General features: G+C 41.0%; 1 protein-coding gene across 5 annotated transcripts in view; it reads right to left on the bottom strand.

Annotated features, from left to right (window-relative positions):
• The window catches only part of LOC133660114 (transcription factor HIVEP3), a 142,929-nt gene that overhangs the window by 32,249 nt on the left and 85,791 nt on the right, over positions 1-24,889 (bottom strand). For 3 of the 5 annotated variants that reach the window (XM_062063258.1, XM_062063259.1, XM_062063261.1), the window contains 4 exons: positions 16,550-18,886; positions 15,830-16,110; positions 13,841-15,757; positions 9,524-9,666 (listed from right to left, as the gene is read on the bottom strand). In XM_062063258.1, coding sequence (XP_061919242.1) covers positions 9,524-9,666; positions 13,841-15,757; positions 15,830-16,110; positions 16,550-18,542 — 4,334 coding nt within the window. In that variant the 5' untranslated portion in view covers positions 18,543-18,886. Of the gene's footprint in view, positions 1-9,523; positions 9,672-13,840; positions 15,758-15,829; positions 16,111-16,549; positions 18,887-24,889 lie in introns of all 5 variants that reach the window. The other 2 variants (XM_062063262.1, XM_062063260.1) reach the window with 1 other exon arrangement.

Here is a 24,889-nt window from a genome sequence, read left to right as displayed (position 1 = left end):
CATCTCACCTGGCTCTTCTCGATGTGGAGGAGCAGTGGCTTTACTTTGAGCTCCTCCCGGATGACAGAGCTTCTTACCCTATTTCTAAGGGAGAGCCCCGCCACCCGACGAAGAAAACTCATTTCGGCCGCTTGTACCTGTGATCTCGTCCTTTCGGTCATAACCAAAGGTTTATGACCATAGGTGACGATAGGGATGTAGATCGACCAATAAATTGAGAGTTTTGCCTTCCGGCTCAGCTCTTTCTTCACCACAACGGACCGGTACAGGGTCCGCATCACTGCAGACACCGCACCGATCTGCCTGTCAACCTCACGATCCACTCTTCCTCCACTTGTGAACAAGACCCTGAGGTACTTGAACTTCTACACTTGGGGCAAGATTTCCTCCCCAACCCGGCGATGGCACTCCACCCTTTTCTGGACGAGAACTATGGACTCAGACTTGGAAGTGCTGGTTTTCCTCCCAGTCGCTTCACACTCTGCTGCAAACTGATCCAGTGAGAGCTGAAGATCCCAGAGCATGCCTTCAGGACCACATCATCCGCAAAAGGCAGAGACCTAATCCTGCAGCCATCTAACCGGATCCCATCAACTGTGCCTAGAAATTCTGTCCATAAAAGTTGTAAACAGAATCGGTGACAAAGGGCAGCCCAGGCAGAGTCCAACCCTAACTGGAAACGGATCCAACGTACTTCCGGCAATGCGGACCAAGCTCTGACACTGATCATACGGGGAGCGGACCACTATATTCAGGCGGTCCGATTCTCCATGCTCTCTGAGCACTCTCCACAGGAAGTCCAGAGGGACACGGTCCTTCTCCAAACTCTTTTAAAGATTTTAAACAACTTAAGGATGAATTACTGGTTGGGTGCATGGGAGTTTACCCCACCAGTAATTCATCCTTAAGTTGTTTAAAATCTTTAAAAGAGCTGTCTCTATACTGTGGTTCACTCTAAAACCAGACTGGTGTTTCTCCAGAACATTACAATAATTTTAAAAATTATTTACCTAAATAAAAACAAGTTTTTCTAAAATTGTACTTAAAAATGCTAGGTTGGACCCTGCTCTGTAGTTATTAAAATCATTAGAATATACATTGCTCTTCTTCAAAAGGGGCTTCACCACTGCCCTTTTGAAGGCAACAGGAAAGACAACTGTCTGAAGCAAGCAAATCATCACGTTTAAAAGCTTCTCTTCAAAAACTCCATAAATTGTGTTAAAAAACAAAGCATGGATTGGGTCCAACACACATGTGGTGGGCTTCACTGTGGAAACGACCTTAAGGAAATCTCAGCATTAAGCAGGACAAAACTGTCCAGTGTTTCCTCAGGTAAGAACATACTCTCAGATGTATTTAAAACCATATCTCCAACAGATAAAATGCTACTATTGATAGAATAATTTTTACTCACAAAAAGAGTCAGTTGGACTTCTTTGTGAGCGATTAAAAATCAGGGTTAAATAAATGATGAATTGTTCAAAATACAACTTTGGGGTTATTCTTGTGATTATTTGTTGTACTAGCAAAGTGTGTGTTTTTTTAATCATTTAGTGCTTCTAACAGAAGTGTAGATAGAATCATGTTTCAACATAAATAACCAGCTAGTAACAGTAAATTAACAATATGTTACTGCATACGTCAGCAGCCAAATTAGAAACCTTTGCAACCCGTTCTGAAATAGTTCTATTATCATTTATATAACAAATAATATATTGTGAGATATATCATTATCGCCCATTCCTAACTCACACAATCATTCAGTCAGCCATGTATCACGTTATGGACTCACCCTTATTGAGAAAGGACAAAATGCACACGACGCAGCCACACATCCAAAAGCAATTGACTGTGCAATCGAAAAAGGAAACAGAGCCGCCGCATTGAACAGAAAGCCGAAAAAGAAGGCACAAGCCCAGAGGCGACCAGCAAGGAGCCGGAAGTGAACCCAAAAACAGGGCAGAGAAAACGACGGACAGAGCAACCCAGAGTCCCCTCAACTCTGACACCGCAGACATGTTCTAATATCGCTGTTAGGTGGGTGGATTGTGTAAGGCAGTGGTTCTCAAACTTTTTTCACCAAGTACCACCCCAGAAAACACTTGGCTCTCTAAGTACCACCATGATGACCAACATTAAAATACAGTAGTGTAGTAGGCCTAAATATTCAATAAAACAAGGCAGAGGTATTATTAAACAAATATATTTATATTTGTGGCCACTGTAACATTACACACAGTTACAGTAACACTGTTTGAATCTTTAGTTAGGTGATTCTTTGGCGTACCACTAGATGGAGCCTGGCGTATTACAGCTTGAGAATCCCTGAAGTAAGGTAGGTAGATGTGTTGAATTTCTCTAATCCTTTCATTGGGGCATTTTGTTATGAAAAATGCCCTTTGATTGGAATTGTTATTCCGATTGTTGTTTGCACAAGTGTCCCACTGAACTGCATCATACTGACCTGTGTTTGTAAACACTTGGACACAGTATTTCAGGTCATGAAAGAGCCAGGACACAAACAAACACCTCTCAGTATGATGCAGTGTGGCTCTAACACTCATGCACCTCATGTTGTGGCCAATGAGCATCAGTTCTGCACACACTGTTAAAAATAACATATCACATAAAAGTTTTAAAAAAAGCACATTTAAAAAGCAATTACCAACAGCTTTGGTTAAGGATTAAAAAGAGTAAATAGGAATAGCTTATGTCGTTTATGGGACAGATGCAGAAACAGCTGCTGAAGCTGTTGACATTGTTTTTTTTTTTGTGTTGCCTCTAAAACACAGTATGGTAATGAGGGACAACAAAAGGTGCTCGTGGTGGAAGCGGACATGGCACTAACCACAAACATTCAGCCAAAAACACACACAGACACACAAGAGGCTGAAACAAGACCGTCTTTATGGAAGTGGATTGGGGATGCCCCACCAAATCCCTCGCAGCAATCGGTCTCCTACTGTTCCCTTTACTACACCCATGGCGCGCGCACACACACACGCACACACACACACACGCACACACACGCACACACACGCACACTATTAGCTAGTCGTCTACTTTCGAGTGGCTCTGTCGACAAGAGCGACGAGAGTAAAAAGAGAGAAAGGAATGAACCTAAAAAGGGCACAAATCAAACAAGACATTTGGTTCTATTCTATAAACATCTTTATATACACAATCCTGATATTTACCAAAAGCTTATTTTGGCCACAGCAAGGCCGCAGAAACGTTAAATTTGAATCACCTGTCCTCCATCTCTCAAGACAGTCACAATCCGTGGGGATGATTGTGTAAATATGTGACTGTGTTTAAATAACGTGCATGAACCACAATGACAAGAAGTCAATGCTCTCTGCTGTAGGCCAGAAGCAGCAACAGCAAATTATATAAAACCCAGCAGGATCGTCTCAACAGTGCCATTGTGTTGTAGTCATTCAGGGACGGGTTGCTGTTCACTGGCATGTATTTCTAACCACGAGCTAAAAATATCCACCTCCATCTTAGGAAAAACAACCACCATGGTAGTTTTGTGTGGAGAACATCACATCGAACCAGCAACTGATTGATGAAACAAGACGGAGAGCCTTTTCTATTAACAAATCCAATTGTCCTTCGCTTCTATCACCAGTATAATTGAAATTAAAAAAATTTGCAAATGAATTGTTGTTTTTAAAAACAGAAATAACGAATACCCCTGCGTTGCCTTGTTGCCATGTTTATTTCTGTATAGCACGCATTGGCAATTTAAAAATCGAATGGACAGGATTGGAGGAATCCAGACAACAAAAGCAGCTAACCAGAGAAAACTGTCAAGAAAAACATAGTTCCTAAATGTGGAAAATTAGAATGCAGTGGAACCTCCACAGTCAGCCCTTTTCTATGTTGCAGTATGCTCCATTTGTATTTTTCAGACGTAAACGATACATGCTTTTTTTTTTTCTTTGGCATTACAGACGGCGCTAAAAAATCTGTCAAAATGTTTTAGTACGACTTTGGTAAGCGTTGAATCCGCACAACTTGATGGATTGTCGGCACATTACGGCCAGCGTAGTCAGACGTACTTTGCTTCAACTTACAGGTATTATTATGTTGTGTGTGTATAAGGACCCCAAAATGGCACCGATTGGGAGACTTTATTTAGCGTTTTTGTTCGACCTATTATGCAAAACCAACCTTTCTTACCATGTCTGGCAGTTCTATCGCCGCCTGTCTGCTTTTTAGGCTATGGGGCGCAGCCACCTTTGCGCACACCTGATACACATTTCCTCCTAACTATTTAAGCTCTCCAGTTCACTCACTCAGCGCCAGTTAATTCCTGATTCTTCACCCTTCCAGTCCAGTTCATCTCATATCTCATCTGCTCTGGCTCTATTTGCGCTCCTTGTTCCTGTGGCTCTGCCCCAGCGCTGCCGTGTAGTGTTTGCTTGTTCCTCTTCACACCTTTTGGATGCGATTCCCATTTTCCCACACCTTTTGTGTACGTCCTGAGTTGTTTATCCTTACTCCTTTTTGAGTTCGCTTTTTGTTATCACTTTTATTCTTTCTTCTCTGCTTTGGGGTCCTGCTAAGGCCGATCGTGACAATTGGTACCTGTTGTTGTGTATTTGGGATCTGCATAAGTCCCGAAAATTTGGGCGCGTCCGTCATTGTAATACACTTTGTAGTCAAAAAGCTCCTTCTTCTTCTCTATCCTCTTGTTGTGGGGCATTCATCTTCCGCTGTTGCCATTTCTAATACAACGTAGCGTATAGTTCTAACTTATATCCGTCAGTTGATTCGCTATAGAAGCGCCAAAAACTATAACATAGATGACGGGGAGAAGACGCTGTCAAAGTGGAGCCACGTAAATAATACCGCGCACAAAATGGTGCATCCTTAAGAGAGGTTCAGAAAATAGCTTGAAAACAGTCTGTAAAACATAATCCGTGCAACATTTTGACCAAATAACCATCTTTACATGTTATATAGACCACAAGGAAGTGTTTTAAATGTAGAAAAAAAATCATAATATGACCCCTTTACTGCGCCTTATAATCTGGTGTGCCTTATGTATGAAATACAGAATACACTATTTTGTAGGGGTGTGGGAAAAAATCGATTCGAATTCAAATCGCGATTCTCACGTTGTGCGATTCAGAATCGATTCTCATTTTTAAAAAATCTATTTTTTAAAATGTATTTATTTATTTTAAAAAAATGTTTCAATTTTTTTTAATTTATTTTTTAATTAATCAATCCAACAAAACAGTACACAGCAATACCATAACAATGCAATCCAATTCCAAAACCAAACCCGACCCTGCAACACTCAGAACTGCAATAAACAGAGCAATTGAGAGGAGACACAAACACGACACAGAACAAACCAAAAGTAGTGAAACAAAAATGAATATTATCAACAACAGTATCAATATTAGTTACAATTTCAACATAGCAGTGATTAAAAATCATTAGACATTTATAAAAAAAAAATTAAAAAAAGAACAATAGTGTCACAGTGGCTTACACTTGCATCGCATCTCATAAGCTTGACAACACACTGTGTCCAATGTTTTCACAAAGATAAAATAAGTCATATTTTTGGTTCATTTAATAGTTAAAACAAATTTACATTATTGCAATCAGTTGATAAAACATTGTCCTTTACAATTATAAAAGCTTTTTACAAAAATCTACTACTCTGCATGTCAGCAGACTGGGGTAGATCCTGCTGAAATCCTATGTATTGAATGAATAGAGAATCGATTTGAATTGGGAAAAAATCGTTTTTGAATCGAGAATCGTGTTGAATTGAAAAAAAATTGATTTTGAATCGAATCGTGACCCCAAGAATCGATATTGAATCGAATCGTGGGACACCCAAAGATTCACAGCCCTACTATTTTGCATGTTTTGTGTTGCTTCACATATAATGTTTTTGTCTTAGTATTGTATCTATTTTAATGGCTAAGCTTTTATTTTTTTAAATAATGGTTTGTACTGTAGCACTTTAAGATTATTTTAAATAAAAAGTGCATAACAAATAAAATCTATTATTATTATTGAATATTTCTGGGGGGCATCCTACTCAGTTAGGTGGTCCATGAACGCACCTTCTCTGTGTATACAACGATCACTGTGTTCTAAGAAAGCACACCTTGTAAGTCAGTGGTGTCAACTTGTTTTTTATGAAGGGCAACACGACAATTATGACTGCCCTCAGAGGACCACATTAATTGATGTTGCGGGCCACGTTCAATGATGTGTCAGACTACATTAAATGACATGGCAAACTACATTAAATGACGTGGCAGACTACATTAAATGACGTGGCAGACTACATTAAATGATGTGGCAGACCACATTAAATGACGTGGCAACCATGTTAAATGATGTGGCAGACCACTTTAAATTATGTGGCAAACCATGTTAAATGATGTGGCAAACTACATTACATGATGTGGCAGACTACATTAAATGAAGTGGCAAACTACATTAAATGATGTGGCAGACCACATTAAATGATCTGGCAGACCACGTTAAATGATGTGGCAGACTATATTAAATGATGTGGCAGACCACATTAAATGATGTGGCAGACTACATTAAAATGTGTGGCAAACTACATTAAATTATGTGGCAGACCACGTTAAATGATGTGGCAGACTACATTAAAATGTGTGGCAGACTACATTAAATGATGTGGCAGACCATGTTAAATGATGTGGCAGACTACATTAAAATGTGTGGCAAACTACATTAAATGATGTGGCAGACCACATTAAATGATGTGGCAGACTACATTAAAATGTGTGGCAAACTACATTAAAATGTGTGGCAAACTACATTAAATGATGTGGCAGACCACGTTAAATGATGTGGCAGACCACGTTAAATGATGTGGCAGACTACATTAAATGATGTGGCAGACCACATTAAATGATGTGGCAGACTACATTAAATGATGTGGCAGACCAAGTTTAAATGATGTTGCAGACCAAGTTTAAATGATGTGGCAAACCACATTAAATGATGGCAGACCACATTAAATGATATGGCAGACCACATTAAATGACATGGCAGACCACATTAAATGACATGGCAGACCACATTAAATGACATGGCAGACCACATTAAATGACATGGCAGACCACATCAAATGATGTGGCAGACCCCTTTACATGTCATGGCGAGCCACGATAAATGACGTGAGGGACCACATTAAATGACGTGGTGGGACAAATAAAATGAAGTAGCGGGCCAGATCTGGGCCCCTGGTCTTGAATTTGACACGTTTGCCGTATTGTTTACAATAAACTCATCAGTGGTATTAATAAGCACCATAATTATCGGGCCGATATGAGGAATTATGACATCATACCGATAAATTACTATTTAAAAGTATTTAAAATATTCGAAAAATAGTTCAGATAACCGATAAAAAAACAATAACGCTCCAATGATGCGAGTTAGGTGGGTCAGGGTGAGCAAATCCAGCCTTCCTTTTCTCATACATTTTAAACAACATGTTTTAAACAGCCTGCCGTAAACACCCCAAACAAACATGGCGTTGATCGCGTGGAAGTGCTTCACTGTTTCAGAGAAAACATTTTGTGTGCTGTTTGCACCAAATGTACTGCAAATATTTCGCGAGAAGGGGAAAAAACTCCATCCCCCTCCAACACATCAAACCTCATCAGTCACATAAAATTATAAATATGGGGCGGCATGGCGTAGTGGGTAGAGCGCCCGTGTCAGAAACCTGAGGGTTGCAGGTTCGCTCCCCGCCTCTTACCATGCCGTTGTGTCCTTGGGCAGGACACTTCACCCTTGCCCCCGGTGCCACTCACACCGGTGAATGAATGTTGAATGAATGACAGGCGGTGGTCGGAGGGGCCATAGGCGCAAATTGGCAGCCACACTTCCGTCAGTCTACCCCAGGGCAGCTGTGGCTACGAAAGTAGTTTACCACCACCAGGTGTGAATGAATGATGGGTTTTTAACATGTAAAGCGACTTTGGGTACTTAGAAAAGCGCTATATAAATCCCAGGTATTATTATTATTATTATTATTATTATAAAAGACCAGCATCGCTGCAACTGTGTTTTGAAAGCCTGCTACAGGAGTTACAACAAATCCACCTGCAAAGAAAAGTGTGTAAAAACTAAAGTTGTATCTAAATAACAAAAAATAGAAATGAATAAGTTATTGGTATCACTCTTGAGAAACAAGAAATGTTTTTTCTCTCCTTTCTCTTATAACTACTTATTTATCGAATTTACAGTATGTAATTTTACATTTGAGTTGATAGAAATAGTGATAATAGAGGTAAACATTATTATTGGTTACTAATATTGTTATTACTTTTATTATTATAATTATAGTGTAATAATGATCATTGTCAATACTATAGTAGTACTGTTTACGTCACTAATTAGTTTTTTTTAGGGGACGGCGTGGCGAAGTTGGTAGAGTGGCCGTGCCAGCAATCGGAGGGTTGCTGGTTACTGGGGTTCAATCCCCACCTTCTACCATCCTAGTCACGTCCGTTGTGTCCTTGGGCAAGACACTTCACCCTTGCTCCTGATGGCTGCTGGTTAGCGCCTTGCATGGCAGCTCCCTCCATCAGTGTGTGAATGTGTGTGTGAATGGGTGAATGTGGAAATACTGTCAAAGCGCTTTGAGTACCTTGAAGGTAGAAAATCGCTATACGAGTATAACCCATTTATCATTTATTTATCATTTTATGAATACTGATATCAAATTTGTATGTACTGTACTGTATCTGTGGTAATATGATCAGTTTTGAAAAAAAAATTAACAGGATGTTATCTGTAATGGTATTGGCTTAGAAAAGAACATGTTGTGCATCACTAGTATTAATGCTGGCTGAGCAGTTTGTTCTTGAACTAAGCATATCAATTAATGTCCCATTCACTTCATTCAGAAGTCTACCAGTATCCTGGAAGAGAGAAGTTCCACGCTAGAAAAAATGTGTTTGGAAACATTTTGTTCATTACTCGACCCTTTCCATCTGTCCTTCCTCTTCCTTTTTCATCTTATCTATTTCTAGATATTGCTTGTTTGTAAATAGATCCACACCTCCTGGGTAAACCGTGTAACTCCAAATGGAGCACACCCAGGAAAGAAGAAAAAAGATGACGGGGGGCATTTAGAGAAAGTACACACACTGTAAGGTAGGTAGATTTTCCAGTAGTCACCTGAGTAAACATTTACAGGTTTGCAGAAAATATATCTCAACATGAGACTCAGGTGTACATTATTTTGTAACCGGGGAATTGACATTCATGATATTGTCAAAGTGAAGGCAGCATACACACGTACTAACATGCTGCTATCTCTCTAAAGCACAGGCGCTTATGCCAACAGAGAAGGATCAACTTGGCTGCAGGTACAAATGAACTCCCTCTTTCCAGCCCCTATCATCCTTTTCATCTATTTGCAATCTTCGCATTCGCATCGCTTATCACAGTGAATGCGGCGGCTGGAAACGAGAAGCGCGGCGATAGTTCTTACCCTCCTTCAAATATTCGGACACGAGATGTTTCGCTTTGTTTTGAGGTGGAAGGCGCCTCTTTTTCTCTGGTTTCTTTATTCTCCTCCTGTTCGGGCTGGGGATCTGTTCCATCAGTGGAGGGACTGGCTGTGGTGGGATGGACCTGCACTCAAGACACAGTAGAAAAACAGACTTAAAATACATTGTTAACACTCGCCGACCGCTTTCTGCTAACCTACTGTATCACCACTGGTTTGAAATAATGTGATTGTCCTACACCAGTAAGGTATTGGGTGTTTATTTATACTTGAACAATTCATAATCCTCCAGCTAGGGGACAGCAGTGCTCAAACTAATTAACAGGCTGCCTGGTCAACCCAGTAGTCTAAAATGGCCCACCACATCATTTTATGTGGCCTGACACATTATTTTATGTCGCCCACCACTTTATTTTACATGACGGGCTAAATAATTTTATGTAGCCTGTAACATAATTTTTATGTGGCCCACCAAATTATTTTATGTCGCCCACCACTTTGTTTTACGTGGCCGACTAAACTATTTTATGTAGCTTGTCACATCATTTTTACGTGGCCCGCCACATCATTTTATGTGGCCCACCAAATTATTTTATGTCGCCCACCACTTTATTTTATGTAGCCTGTCACATCATTTTTATGTGGCCCGCCACATTATTTTATGTGGCCCACAACATCATTTTATGTGGCCCACCAAATTATTTTATGTCGCCCACCATGTTATTTTACGTGGCCGGCTAAATTATTTTATGTAGCCTGCCACATTAGTTTATGTGGTTTGCCACATCATTTTAGGTAGTCCGCCACTTCATCTTATGTGGTGGACCACAACATTCTATGTGGTCAACCACATCATTGTACTGTATATGGCCTGTCATTTCATTCATTCTTTCCCGCCACATCATTTTATGCGGTGTGCCACATTATGTAGTCCACCACATTATTTTATGTGGCCAGCCACATTATTTTATGTGGCCAGCCACATTAGTTTATGTGGCCTGGATCGGTAGGTCGTGAGTTCAAACCCCGGCCGAGTCATACCAAAGACTACAAAAATGGGACCCATTACCTCCCCTGCTTGGCACTCAGCATCAAGGGTTGGAATTGGGGGTTAAATCACCAAAATGATTCCCAAGTGCGGCCACCGCTGCTGCTCACTGCTCCCCTCACCTCCCAGGAGGTGGAACAAGAGGATGGGTCAAATGCAGAGGTTAATTTCACTACACAATGTGTGTGTGACTATCAGTGGTACTTTAACTTAACTTAACATGTCCTTTTTTGTGGCCCGCCACATTATATATCATGGTCTGCTATGTCACTTATTGTGGCCCGCAATGTCAATTATTGTGGCTCATCACATCATTTCATGTGGCCTGCCAAATTGTACTCCATGCAATTGCGTATGTTCTACACTTTAATATTATATGATCATGCAGCAATTTATTGGTTATAGAAAAACCTTACATATCTGCTTGTCACCTTGACTTTTGATTTCAGTTGCCTATGTAAATTGTGTAATAAGACTATTTTACATCCATCCATCCATTTTCTACCGCTTGTCCCTTTTGGGGTTGTGGGGGGAGCTGGAGCCTATCTCAGCTGCATTCGGGCGGAAGGCGGGGTACAGGCTGGACAAGTCGCCACCTCATCGCATTTCTATTCAAATATATTTACTGTTACAAGCGGGCCTCTGAGGGCCGCCATAATTGTAATGTGTCCCTCAATAAAAACGAGTTTGACGGCCCTGCCGTAGAAGAAGAACACAGGGACAAAGACACAAAGTTGACAAAGGCAGACACACTCTGGCAGTGGACAGCATGAAACAAAAAAAAAATGTCAATGTTTTCAATGCTAGTAGTTTAGTCTATAAAAATGTACACCCCAGTGAACATTTTCACTTACAGACTGCTGATTATCGTGTATAATTAAAATGGGTGTCCGGATCCGATATGAATATCAGATATCCTCCCGATACCAGCAAAAAAACAAGTTTTGGATAATATCGACTTGTAAAATGTCCAATATAGGCTTCGATATAAGCAGTCCTGCAGTGTTCACTTGTATAGAGCTGGACGGCCAGTTAAAGGCCTACTGAAACCCACTACTACCGACCACGCAGTCTGATAGTTTATACATCAATGATGAAATCTTAACATTGCAACACATGCCAATACGGCCGGGTTAACTTATAAAGTGCAATTTTAAATTTCCCGGAAAACTTCCGGATGCAAACGTCTGGGTATGATGACATTTGCGCGTGACGTCAAGGGTTGAGGTGGAAGTATTGGGACACCATTGTATCCCAGTACAAACAGCTCTGTTTTCCTCGCAAAATTCCACAGTATTCTGGACATCTGTGTTGGTGAATCTTTTGCAATTTGTTCAATTAACAATGGAGACTGCAAAGAAGAAAGCTGTAGGTGGGATCGGTGCATTAGCGGCTGGCTACAGCAACACAACCAGGAGGTCTTTGATTTGGATAGCAGACGCGCTATCCGACGCTATCCGACACTATCCGACGCTAGCCGCCGACCGCATCGATGATCGGGTGAAGTCCTTCGTCGCGCCGTCGATCGCTGGAACGCAGGTGAGCACGGGTCGTGATGAGCAGATGAGAGCTGGCGTAGGTGGAGAGCTAATGTTTTTAGCATAGCTCTGTCGAGGTCCCGTAGCTAAGTTAGCTTCAATGGCGTCGTTAGCAACAGCATTGCCAGGCTTCGCCAGGCTGGAAAGCATTAACCGTGTGGTTACAGGTCCAGGGTTTGGTAGTATTGTTGATCTTCTGTCTATCCTTCCAGTCAGGGGCTTATTTCTTTTGTTTCTATCTGCAGTTAAGCCCGATGCTATCACGTCAGCTCCGTAGCTAAAGTGCTTCGCCGATGTATTGTCGTGGAGATAAAAGTCACTGTGAATGTCCATTTCGCGTTCTCGACTCTCATTTTCCAGAGGATATAGTATCCGAGGTGGTTTAAAATACAAATCCGTGATCCACAATAGAAAAAGGAGAGAGTGTGGAATCCAATGAGCCCTTGCACCTAAGATACGGTCAGAGCGAAAAAAGATACGTCCTGCACTGCACTCTAATCCTTCACTCTCACGTTCCTCATCCACAAATATTTAATCCTCGCTAAAATTAATGGGGTAATCGTCGCTTTCTCGGTCCGAATCGCTCTCGCTGCTGGTGTAAACAATGTGCAAATGTGAGGAGCCCTTCAACCTGTGACGTCGCGCTACTTCCGGTACAGGCAAGGCTTTTTTATCAGCGACCAAAAGTTGCGAACTTTATCGTCGATGTTCTCTACTAAATCCTTTCAGCAAAAATATGGCAATATCGCGAAATGATCAAGTATGACACATAGAATGGATCTGCTATCCCCGTTTAAATAAGAAAAATTCATTTCAGTAGGCCTTTAACATCTAAATGTCCTTCAACAAAAACACGCTTTTCTTGAATTTTAGTCATTTACAAAAAGTAAACATTGTAGGCTATAGGCTTCAAGGTGCTATCAGCTACACAACAGCACTCAGGCTAGACATACATAATAAGTGTACCTAGTTTAGTCCTTCTCAAATAGTGGGGCGGGCCGTGTGATCTCGGGGAACATGCTTTTTTTGTCGTACCAGAATATGATAGTTTGTGTTTTTCATTTATACAGTTGTTCTCTGTTTGAATAATATCAATTATTTAAACCTTATTTAACATCCCACACTACAAAATAATAAAAGCATGTACGATTCCTGACGCCTGTATCGGCCAACACTCAAAGCGCCACTAATGGGATGTAAAAAAAAGTTGTATTGGGACACATTTAATAATTAATGTAATGCTTTGAACAGATGAACAACAATATGTTTATTTTTCAGACTGATAAGAATTTAATCTGTAACTAGTTGGACTTATTTAGCCATTAAAGTACAATGTATGTTGATTTCAAGGTAAAATATAAACTTTTCTTTGATGAAAATTTTTGTGGAAAACAATTTTTTTTTACATCATAACATGGCATACAATGATGATTTGTATATTGTTAGTGTTTTTTTCATCATATGAAGCCATTATTACGTGAACATAAGCATTTTTCTATGTTTGCTTAGACATATAAATCACTTTTCTATAGTCACAGTGATGGCTGCAAAAAGGTAGTTTTATGTTTCTGGTGCTAAAACTGTCTTTTCGGCTGGGTTTTATTAATTTGTCCTGAAAAAATATCACACAATATGTTGAAGTTACACTAAAAAGGTGTTTATAAGGTATTCATCCTTATTTGCCGGTCTTGTAGCGTGTGTTATTGGTTTTACCTCTGACACTCGTGGAGCGTTGCTACTTGAAGGGGGCTTTTTGATTTTGTCTGGATTTGGAGCCATGGCGATGGTGTAGGTCTCTGAGCAATGCTTCTGTTTGGAGCACAGCAGAGACAAGGCCACCTTAGTGCTGATGCCTGGCAAGTTTGGGTTGTGTCCGCTGACACTCCAGGTGGAATAAACTGAGGTGCTACTGTCCCTCTGTGCGGTCGGGTTGGGTTTGACATAGTTCAGGTAGCACCAGTTGACAGAGGTGGACGTGTGAAGGCTGGGGTATGAACGGGTGTTTGGTCTCTCAATCTTCTTCTCTTCAACAGGATGTTGCTCCTCTTTTTGACTTCTCCCAGTTGATTCTTCTACCTGTTTCTCCTCCCTTTTATGCTTCCCTTCTGTTTTTACAGTTGTAGTCTCAAGCAGGTCTTTTTTACTTTCAATCTCTTCCAGTTGTTTCCCAGCAGCTTTACTTCCTCCTTCCCTGTGCATCTTTTCTTCTACATTCTCTGTTTCTTTTCCAGACTTGTGTTCTTCCCCCTCCTCTTCCTCTTTTACTCTTTTCTGGTGACGCTGAGCTTCAGTACTGAGCTCCAGACTGGCTGCAGGTGAGAGCATGCGTTTACTCCCACCAGGGCCAAGTGGACCGTATCCCTCGACTGATGGTGACATACCCTCTCCAGGAAGAAGCAGTGGAGGGAGACACTTAATGTCTGGTGAGGGGACTTTCAGATAAGACCTCTGTAACTTGCTCCTTTCTACTTGGCCCATAAGTGTCATGGCCGTACAAAAAATGGGCTCCTGCGGACAAGCAGAAGTGAGGATCTGGGACAGGGTGGTGTACATTGCACGAGCATAGGTAGGGATATGGGTTTGGAGGCGGACTGGCACCACCAGGGACACTGCTGGTGTAAGCTGTGCCACACAAGTGGCAATCACAGGCCGCGGGTAGGGGTATGAAATTGTAACAAGAGACTGCTGGGTAAGGTCAAAAGACGTAGACGAGGTTCTCCCATCTGTGGAAGGAGCTGTACAAGCATACGAGGAATGTAATGGAGGGGAAGGCAAGTACAGGGACTGGCTAGCAGTGGTCCTGAAGGGAAATTGGACAGGAACTAAAGCAGGAGGTTGATGAAGCTGTATACCCAACTGTTCACCCATGTGGATCTGCATTGGGTGTACAGGTGGAGTGATTTGTGAATGTAAAAAGCTTCTGTTAATAAACTGTGTCGCCGGCAATCCTGGAGGGAATGTTGGTTGGTCGCTTAGATGTGGAGGAAGCACATCTCGTGGCTGTAACAGCTGCAAGACATTCTCCGTGTCCTCTGGGTGGAAAGGGGAACTTGAGTAAACCAGAGGGTGGCTCAAGTGAGAAGGACCAGGCTTCGGACTGTCTGCTCTAGATAACTGACTCATGCCAACCTCCTCCTCTTGCTCAGGTTCCCCTAAGGTAGCATGCTTTACAAGGAGACACTTCCTCCGTTCTTTCCAGGATGATGCTGACTGCTGAGATGACAAGGAACCCAAGTCGAAAGATTTACTTCTAGTTTCGGAGACCTGCTCTGTTTTCTGAGGGGCCTGTTCTGAAGCTGAACGCCTCATCTCCTTGTGGCTTTGGTTATGTTGATGGGAGGGGGATGGCACGGTCAACATTTGGGTGCTTTGGCTACTGGAGCCCCAAAGGGCAGGTTCAGTCCTTGCTGCATCTTCGAAAGAAGCGGAAAGACTTGAAGTGTGGGACATGCTGCTCTCCTGACTAGGACTGCGTGGCAGAGACACAGACTCAAAGCTTGACTCCCCTGAGGACTGCGCCATCTCAGCTAAGCGGAGTCTTTTCTTCTTCGGGGGCAGTTTTTCTGCAGGGAGTTGGGCCAGAGTCTGGCTACGTTGTGGCCACTGGAACTCCTCCACTCTTTCTGCCTCCTACAATAGACAACACTGTCAAACTATGCAAGCTTTACAAAATTCTAATAGCTATAAATCAAATCAATCTACCTTAGAAGACGATGCTGTTACTGTTGGTGACAAAGACGTCATGTCAGCATCAGGCTCCACTGTAACAAAGATCTCTGGAACTTGGATGTTGTGCTGGCGGATAAGGCGTGATGTAGAAGGTTTTGGATGGGGTTGCTGTGCTTGTTGAGCCTCCTTGACATCTGATACCTCACTTTCCATGGAGATTGTCTCCTGCTTTTCAAAGGAGCTTGTGTGCTGAATGACAGACACCCCTTTTCTGTCATGCTGCTGTTGTCCCGACTCAGTCTCGACAGAAGCACCTAAAATGTTGAAGCACAATACATAATCAACGATACACAAATCCTTTCACTGCCTTGTCAGCAGTAGTCTACAATAAACTATGATCCAAATTTCATAAGAATTTAGTAGGATTCCATACAAAAACAAATCAACTCAAATTAGCAGAGGTTTTAATTTAAAAAGTAAGGATACTTCAAAAAGTAATTTTAACATTAATACACTTTATGATAATAGTATACCGTAACTCCATTCAGATTTCTCCAAATTACAACTACTCTGAGATAATTAATTGTGTTTTCATTGCCAAATATTACATTTTTATTACACATGGCATGTAAACCATGCCACATGTGATGTGTGTTGCTGCAGTACTCAATTTTTAAGACTATAAGTTGTAAAAAAATATGTTATTTACAGACATTAGGGTTTTAATTCTAATGTAGCAAAATGTGAGCGCACCTGAGAGTGTCTGGTTGTGTCCTTGACTTGCCACTGGTAGGAGGACTGCAGACCTCTCTGACATGGCTACGGACCCAGGACTAGGTAGATCCTCTTCTATACTCTCTTCTTTCCTCCTCTTCCTCACAGCCATGGCCAGGGCTCTGAATTTATAGTGCATCATCATCTGGGGCCGATCCTCTCTGCAGGTCTTACTTGCATCGCTGCTCTCTTGTACCAGTGTTTGCTGCCCTGTGCACATGCCTGTATGAGCCCTGTAGTTGTCACAATGCTGGAAATGTGTCCCACATACTTTGCATTCAAATGGGCTCAAAGTACTTTGCGGTGGTTGTTGCTGTGGATGCCTGACTCCGTCTCTGCCTTTGATTGACGAACAGGAGTTGGGCGGAGTCTCCTCCAACATAAGCTCAGCTCCCAGAGGAACCTCTATGGCAGGTTGGCGCCTCAGCATACGATGGGCATGAACAATGTTAATCTCTGCCGCCGAAGCCTGCTGCTCATCGAAAGACTGGCAGAGACGATAACCTCTGGTGGACCTGTTTCCAGACACAGAGAACTCTTGTTGGCTGGTAGACGATGGCATCGAGCGACTTCTGAGCAGGGGGGCTGTTGACGTTTGGGTAGATGATGGATCTGTTTCGGGATTGTGTGGATGTCCCAAACCACTGGGACCAGGGGCTTCTCCCTTTGAATCCAATGTGTAGGCGTCTTTTTGGGTAGTCAATTTGGGTGATTCAAAGCTGCTTTTCCTTGACAGAGAGGAACGTCGAGGCTTCACGCTGTCAATCTCACTGGTGTCTACCACTGCTTCATTGATAGTGATGAGTTTTGTAATGTGTTCTATTACTTGGGTTTTGGGTACAGAAAAAGAAATACTCTTATCATCTGTTCCAGGCAGTGCAATAAGGGGAGAATTAGAATGCTGGGGATGTGAACTCCGCTGCTGCCCTCCTAACCTCCCATATTTCCCAAGAATTATTTCTGCGTAGGTTTTGGCACTAGCGCTCGGAGGACTAACTTGGGACAGGTCAGTGCTGCCAGATCCAGAAAAGTATCCAGACTCTGTGCTGCCTTTACTGCCAGGGCCAAGAGACGAAGATGAGGTGGAGAGAGACAAAGGAGGATCATCAGGAGAAGCCATGGGTCCACGTTTTCTTTCACTAAGTCGCAGCGCCAGCCTTTGCTTGACAGCTTGAGAATCTTCAGGCCTCTGGCACTCTTCTGACCCCTCGGGCAACTCCTTACCACCTTTTTTCTGTCGTGCCGAAATCTCCTTAGAAGATTTTCTGTGTTGGCCTGTCTCGTCTTCTGACTCTGTACTTTCTCCTTCTGTAGGCTCCTCAGGATCTTCTCCAATACTACGGCAGTCTGGGCCACTAGAACTGGGCTCATCACGACTGGACACAAGACCTGCTTTAATGCGATGAGCATGGGACTTGCGGTGCTTGTACAGGTTACTCTTGGTCTTGAAAGAAAAACCACAGGGAGCACAAGGATAAGGTCTTTCTCCTGTGTGGGAGCGAATGTGTTTCTGAAGAACACTTGGCTTGGCACAAGGACGGCCACAATAAGTGCACACATATTTCCCTAGTTTCGGGGGTTTTTTCTCTCCTTTTCTAGGAGAGCTCACCCCTTCTTTAGTCTCTTGGCTTGACTGAGATGGGATCCTGTGACCCTGCTCAACCTGGGTGGAGGATGTAGAAGGAAGAGATGAGATTGATGCAGATCCTGAAGAGAAAAGGCTGCCTCCTGAAGGACCTGGTGTGTCCGTTTGCTGCCATGCTACTGCTTGCTGTTGTAACCGAAGAAGATCAGCACGTTTGGGCTGGCGATTCTGCAGTCGACCCAAAGCTCTGTGTACAGGACGTGGGTTAGAGGACTGCTGGGGCTGCTGCGGTGGACAAGACCCAAGTGGGGATTCAGCTGTCACATGCTGCTGCTCTTGTCTTCCAGAGCGCTCCCCATCAGCCGTATGGCTGGGCTCGGCCTCCATAGAGTGAGGAGGAGGCCTCACAGATGCATAAGCAAGGGCCCTTGGAGCCTCATGGGTGTAACCGCATGGCAGCAGGGAGGTCAGAGACAAGGGGTTGTGGACAGTGATTGTAAATCCCAACAAAGGGCCTTTTTCAGTGTGGGCCTTAAGTTATTCAAGAGGACCAAGTGAGGCATTGTTAAAATGTGCCCTTGAGCAGCACTGATGTAGGTAAACATGGATCATCTCTCAGTGTACAGCTATGCTTCTGTCCAGCTGCATCCATCCTAACAGCCCGCTCAAGATCTTCTCCGCGTTTCTTTTGCTGGTCCTCAATTGTGTAGCCAGGTCAATTTCTGAATAGTCTAGAGCAAAACAGGAAAAACAAACATGAGATCATGGGCTATCAGATCAATACACTGATATCAGAGTCTCTCATTGACAGCCAGGTAGAAAAATGTACAATTATTAGTCAAAGTTACTGACAGAACTCTAAATATTTTCAGGAGTACTTAACAAAATTAGGGCAACAACCAGAGCCTACTGATGATTTTAATAACATTTAATTTATGTTGGTAAGGAGAGACACCATTTACGAATTTAATGGACTTAATTGGTTTAACAATGATTAGTGTTAAAAAAAAATATCCAAGATGGATTATCCATTTGATTCTGAAGATGAACTTTACAGAAACTTGTGATTAAATGTAAAATCACAAAATGCTGATTTAAAATTCCCAATGACCTCAGAAAACTGTAATTCCAAACTTGTATATATATAATATATGAAGAAACAACACACAAAATTGGATCTGTATTGACGAGGAATGGGGACCGAAACTCAGTTCCATAATGACAAGTAGATGTTAAATGGTAGTAACAAGACCAATAAAAAGTAGCTATTTGTACCCTATTTTGGTGCTAAATAAATGCAGACTCGGCACCCTGCAACACGTGCTTGACAGTTAAACTGTGCAAGTAATAAGGCACACAGAGTCTGACGCGCTTAGGAAGCTTTAATGCAGACATCAGCTCCAAGGCAAAACACCAACAACAACAACAACAACAAGACATGTTCATGGGCACTGCAAGCAAAATGCACTGTCACACTGTCATTGTGAGTATCAACATTGCAGCACAAGCGCATTGCAAATTCTGTATTGTTGGTGATTTTGCAGCAATAATTCTGAGAAGTTGCTGTGGATTTTATTTTTAATGTTGAATGTATTACTTAGCTATCATTTAATTTATATTAATTAACGATTTCAAATACTATTCTGTTCAACTTGAATGTCACAAAATTCTGAAAATATAAAAAGGCTTTGTTTTTAAACATAGTTTTCATTGTTTAAATACATGATCGGACACCACCAACATTTTGAAAGTACCTATTTGGTACTAGTAATGGTTCAAATGTAAATGATACCCATCTCTATTACTAACCAATGAGTGGCCTACTCAGCAGTCCAGGTCTACAAAGGCCACATCCACAGGACAAGTATCAAACAGGAGACAGCAGCATTAGGGCACAGAGTCAAAGCAAATGTTGGAATTAAAGATTGCACTTATCTGATCTGACACTAAAGTTTAAGTGAATAAGTGGAGGGGGTTGTTTTTATTTGGATCAGTGGACTTAACTGCAAGTAGGGTTCAGGCTATGCTACTGATAACAACCAGCAGTGCCAGAGTCAAAGTGTACTTTGTAAAAACCTTTCAGGTATAACTCAACTACCAGATACCACTACAGAGATGACTTGATATGGAGGTATGAAGACTTGCTTTAGAAATATGTTTGGCATTTGCCACAGTCTAGCTACCAGGTAAACTCAGGTTTAGATACTGTAGATTATTGTAACAGGCAATGCTAATCCATGCTGGGAATGGGCAGGCTAATCAACCTAATCAAAGTAAAAAACAGCTGCTCAGCAAATGCACATTTCCTGAAAAACTGACAACCTATGCCTATGCATGTATTATCAATGTGTGCTCCTGCTGTAGTTCAACATTCAGCCAGAAAACACAGCTAGCCAATCTCATATTGGGAGAGTGAAAAGAGGTGAGGTATAGACAATGTAAAGGAGCCTGGTAACATTAATGTCATGAATAAAAAGGAAGAGAAAGCCTGTGACCTGCTAGAAGAGAAATGAAAGACTCAATGGCCCAATGAATGACTAAACAGGCTCATCAAAAGACTGCAGTTTATGACAATGAAGCACAGACAGTTTTTTTTAATGAGCCTCACTTCAGCACCCTCCATATGTTTGAGGAAAAACATTCAGCCTTCATTAGAGTCTGTTTAGGGTGCAAGCAGAACAAAAATGATAATCTTGCTGTGCTACTCTAAGAAGTAACTTGTCAGATACTACAGAAAGTGTACCCCTGGAGGAATTAGAATCTTCACCACAGAGGTCCATGCAAAAATATGGAATGTACAGGACTGTCTCAGAAAATTAGAATATTGTGATAAAGTCCTTTATTTTCTGGAATGCAACTAAAAACATGGAAATGTCATAAATTCTGGATTCATTACACATCAACTGAAAACTGTATATATATATATATATATTTTTGTGTGTGTATATATATATATATATATATATATATATATATATATATATATATATATATATATATATATATATATATATATATATATATATATATATATATATATATATATATAACAATTTAGTTTTTGTTTTTTAAAGGCAAGGCTTTTTGTCGTTATTATTGGCTGATATCAACATTTTGGCTTTTTTTCATTGGGTTTCATGTTTATTGTTTTTTTGTAATGTGCCTAGGGCCAATGGCCCCTGTGCTGCACTTTGGGCACCTCTGTTGTAGAAGCTAACTGTTTATGGCCACTATAGTCTTAGTACCATTGCTTTCGGTCTCCCCTAGGGGGGACCAAGTAAAAAATAAAGATTTATAACAGCAAAACAAAATCAAACATTTGAAAATGTCAATTAATGCACTCAGTACTTGGTTGGGAATCCTTTTGCACGGATTACTGCACCAATGTGGTGTGGCATGGAGGCAATCAGCCTGTGGCATTGCTGAGGTGTTATGGATGCCCAGGATGCTTCAATAGCGGCCTTTAGCTCATTTGCATTATTGGGTCTGGTGTCTTTCAGCTTCTTCTTCACGATACCCCACAAATTCTCTATGGGATTCAGGTCAGGGGAGTTGGCAGGCCAATCGAGGACAGTAATGCCATGGTCAGTACACCAGTGTGGAAAGGGCATGTTCACCACTGTGTTACATGGCCTTTCCTTTTAACAACACTCAGGAAAAGTTTGGGAACTGAGGAGACACATTTTTGAAGTTTCTCAGGTGGAATTATTTCCCATTCTTGCTTGATGTACAGCTTAAGTTGTTCAACAGTCCGGGGGTCTCTGTTGTGGTATTTTAGGCTTTATAATGCGCCACACATTTTCAATGGGAGACAGGTCTGGACTACAGGCAGGCCAGTCTAGTACCCGCACTCTTTTACTATGAAGCCACGTTGATGTAACACGTGGCTTGGCATTGTCTTGCTGAAATAAGCAGGGGCGTCCATGGTAACGTTGCTTGGATGGCAACATATGTTGCTCCAAAACCTGTACGTACCTTTCAGCATTAATGGCGCCTTCACAGATGTGTAAGTTACCCATGTCTTGAGCACTAATACACCCCCATATCATCACAGATGCTGGCTTTTCAACTTTGCGCCTATAACAATCCGGATGGTTCTTTTCCTCTTTGGTCCGGAGGACACGACGTCCACAGTTTCCAAAAACAATTTGAAATGTGGACTCATCAGACCACAGAAGACGTTTCCACTTTGTATCAGTCCATCTTAGATGAGCTCAGGCCCAGCGAAGCCGACGGCGTTTCTGGGTGTTGTTGATAAACGGTTTTCGTCTTGCATAGGAGAGTTTTAACTTGCACTTACAGATGTAGCGACCAACTGTAGTTACTGACAGTGGGTTTCTGAAGTGTTCCTGAGCCCATGTGGTGATATCCTTTACACACTGATGTCTCTTGTTGATGCAGTACAGCCTGAGGGATCGAAGGTCCCGGGCTTATCTGCTTACGTGCAGTGATTTCTCCAGATTCTCTGAACCCTTTGATGATATTACGGACCGTAGATGGTGAAATCCCTAAATTCCTTGCAATAGCTGGTTGAGAAAGGTTTTTCTTAAACTGTTCAACAATTTGCTCACGCATTTGTTGACAAAGCGGTGACCCTCGCCCCATCCTTGTTTGTGAATGACTGAGCATTTCATGGAATCTACTTTTATACCCAATCATGGCACCCACCTGTTCCCAATTTGCCTGTTCACCTGTGGGATGTTCCAAATAAGTGTTTGATGAGCATTCCTCGACTTTATCAGTATTTATTGCCACCTTTCCCAACTTCTTTGTCACATGTTGCTGGCATCAAATTCTCAAGTTAATGATTATTTGCAAAAAAATTTTTTTTAATCAGTTTGAACATCAAATATGTTGTCTTTGTAGCATATTCAACTGAATATGGGTTGAAAATTATTTACAAATCATTGTATTCCGTTTATATTTACATCTAACACAATTTCTCAACTCATATGGAAACAGGGTTTGTAATATATTGTGATGTATATCGCAGTAGGCTGCAATATAAATTGCGATATAGATTGTAGGCCATAGTGTTGTGATATTTGGTACTGTACAAACAAATTAAACAAAACATGGTGATACTTTCTTATTTGTTCTATTCTCTGCTTTTACCTAGACAATACAGTTTTTGAATGGTGGCCATCACATCTTAAAACAATTGTACGCTATTTATCCTGTCCAAATTCCAAACTATTCTAGGGCGAGATCTTCTGCGATGAACGTAGTCAGATCTACACCAGCAGAATCTCACCCATTTTTTTTTGCAAACAAAAATGTGGGATATTATGGTTCAAAATTGATTTCCGTATGTGGAAGACATGGATGTGTAAACAAAATATAAGTGGGAGAGACCACGTATCAGTAAAATCGCCTCAACTCCCCTACTCTAATAAAAGTTCTATCATAGTTTAAATGTAATAATGTCACACAGCTGTTGATGCCATCCTTTAAACAGGGTGATTAGAGGGTTTTTAGGGTTAGGGAGAGCGCCCGCTTACATTATTCATGGACGTCTAGTCAGCCGGCTCAAAGCAGGGGAAACACAGTGAAGGGCTTTGCCAGAGAGATGGGGGGAAGGAATGTCTGAGCGGAGTCTCCATGATGCCAAAACACTTGCACACACATATACAGCATGCATACAGCGTATAGTACAACCCTCACAAGGCCCGTTTTTAAATCGGATGTGTCAGCCAATGCGCTGCAACGTCCTGGGGTGACCTTCTGCCTCGGATTGATCTGGAGTTTTCCTTTTTCTTCATGCTTATGCCACAAAAATGACACGTTATCAATGGTGCCTTTCAGATAGTGCCTAATGGACGTGACTGGCACATGCCAACATTTTATTGAGTCACTAATAAATGTGCTACACAAATTCTCAATTGAAACAAGTGGCACCAATTATTTATGCTTTTATCGGTTTGTTTGTGTATAGAAAATATATATTTTTTAATTAATTTCACATTTTCTTGTCCTTATATGTATACTAGTACATTTATATATATTTGTAAATTGTATGTAATTTAATTTTGTCAATAGGGTAAGGAGATATATAGGTCATGTATTTCACATTTTCATGTACTGTAGATATGTATCCTAATATATTTAATTTATATATATTTATATATGTGATTGAATTTATTTTAATTTCTTAATTTGGTAAGGTGGTGAGAATGCTTACATAAAGCAAATAAATGTATAAGTCATGTAATAATTTCACAACATATATCATATCATTCATATACTGTTGTTTTATGTTTACTAATATATTTAATGTATATATATATATATATATATATATATATATATATATATATATATATATATATATATATATATATATATATATATATATACTGTATATATGTATATATGTATATATATATATATATATTTATGTATGTATTCAATTCAAATTTTCTCAATTTGGTAAGGTGGTGAGAAACCTCACAGAGAAAAAAATTCACATTTTCATATACTTTAATGAAAACCAATATATTTATTGTATATGTATGTATGTTTAAATATTTAATTTAAATACATTTTAACTTCTCAATATGTTAAGGTGGTAAGAAACCTCATACGGAGCAAATACAAAACATATAGGTATATAATGTAAAAAATATATAAATTAACCTTTTTTTTTTTTCCATGGGAACATTTTTGAAAAAGGTGGTGATAATCACATTGCGCAAATGAAAATATATAGGTGATGTATTAATTGCACTTGTTCA

This window comes from Entelurus aequoreus, linkage group LG11, assembly GCF_033978785.1.
Source record: "Entelurus aequoreus isolate RoL-2023_Sb linkage group LG11, RoL_Eaeq_v1.1, whole genome shotgun sequence".
Classification (NCBI taxonomy): domain Eukaryota; kingdom Metazoa; phylum Chordata; class Actinopteri; order Syngnathiformes; family Syngnathidae; genus Entelurus; species Entelurus aequoreus.
The sequence above is the reverse complement of the archived record's forward strand: the minus strand, read 5'-3'. Positions and strand labels throughout refer to the sequence as shown.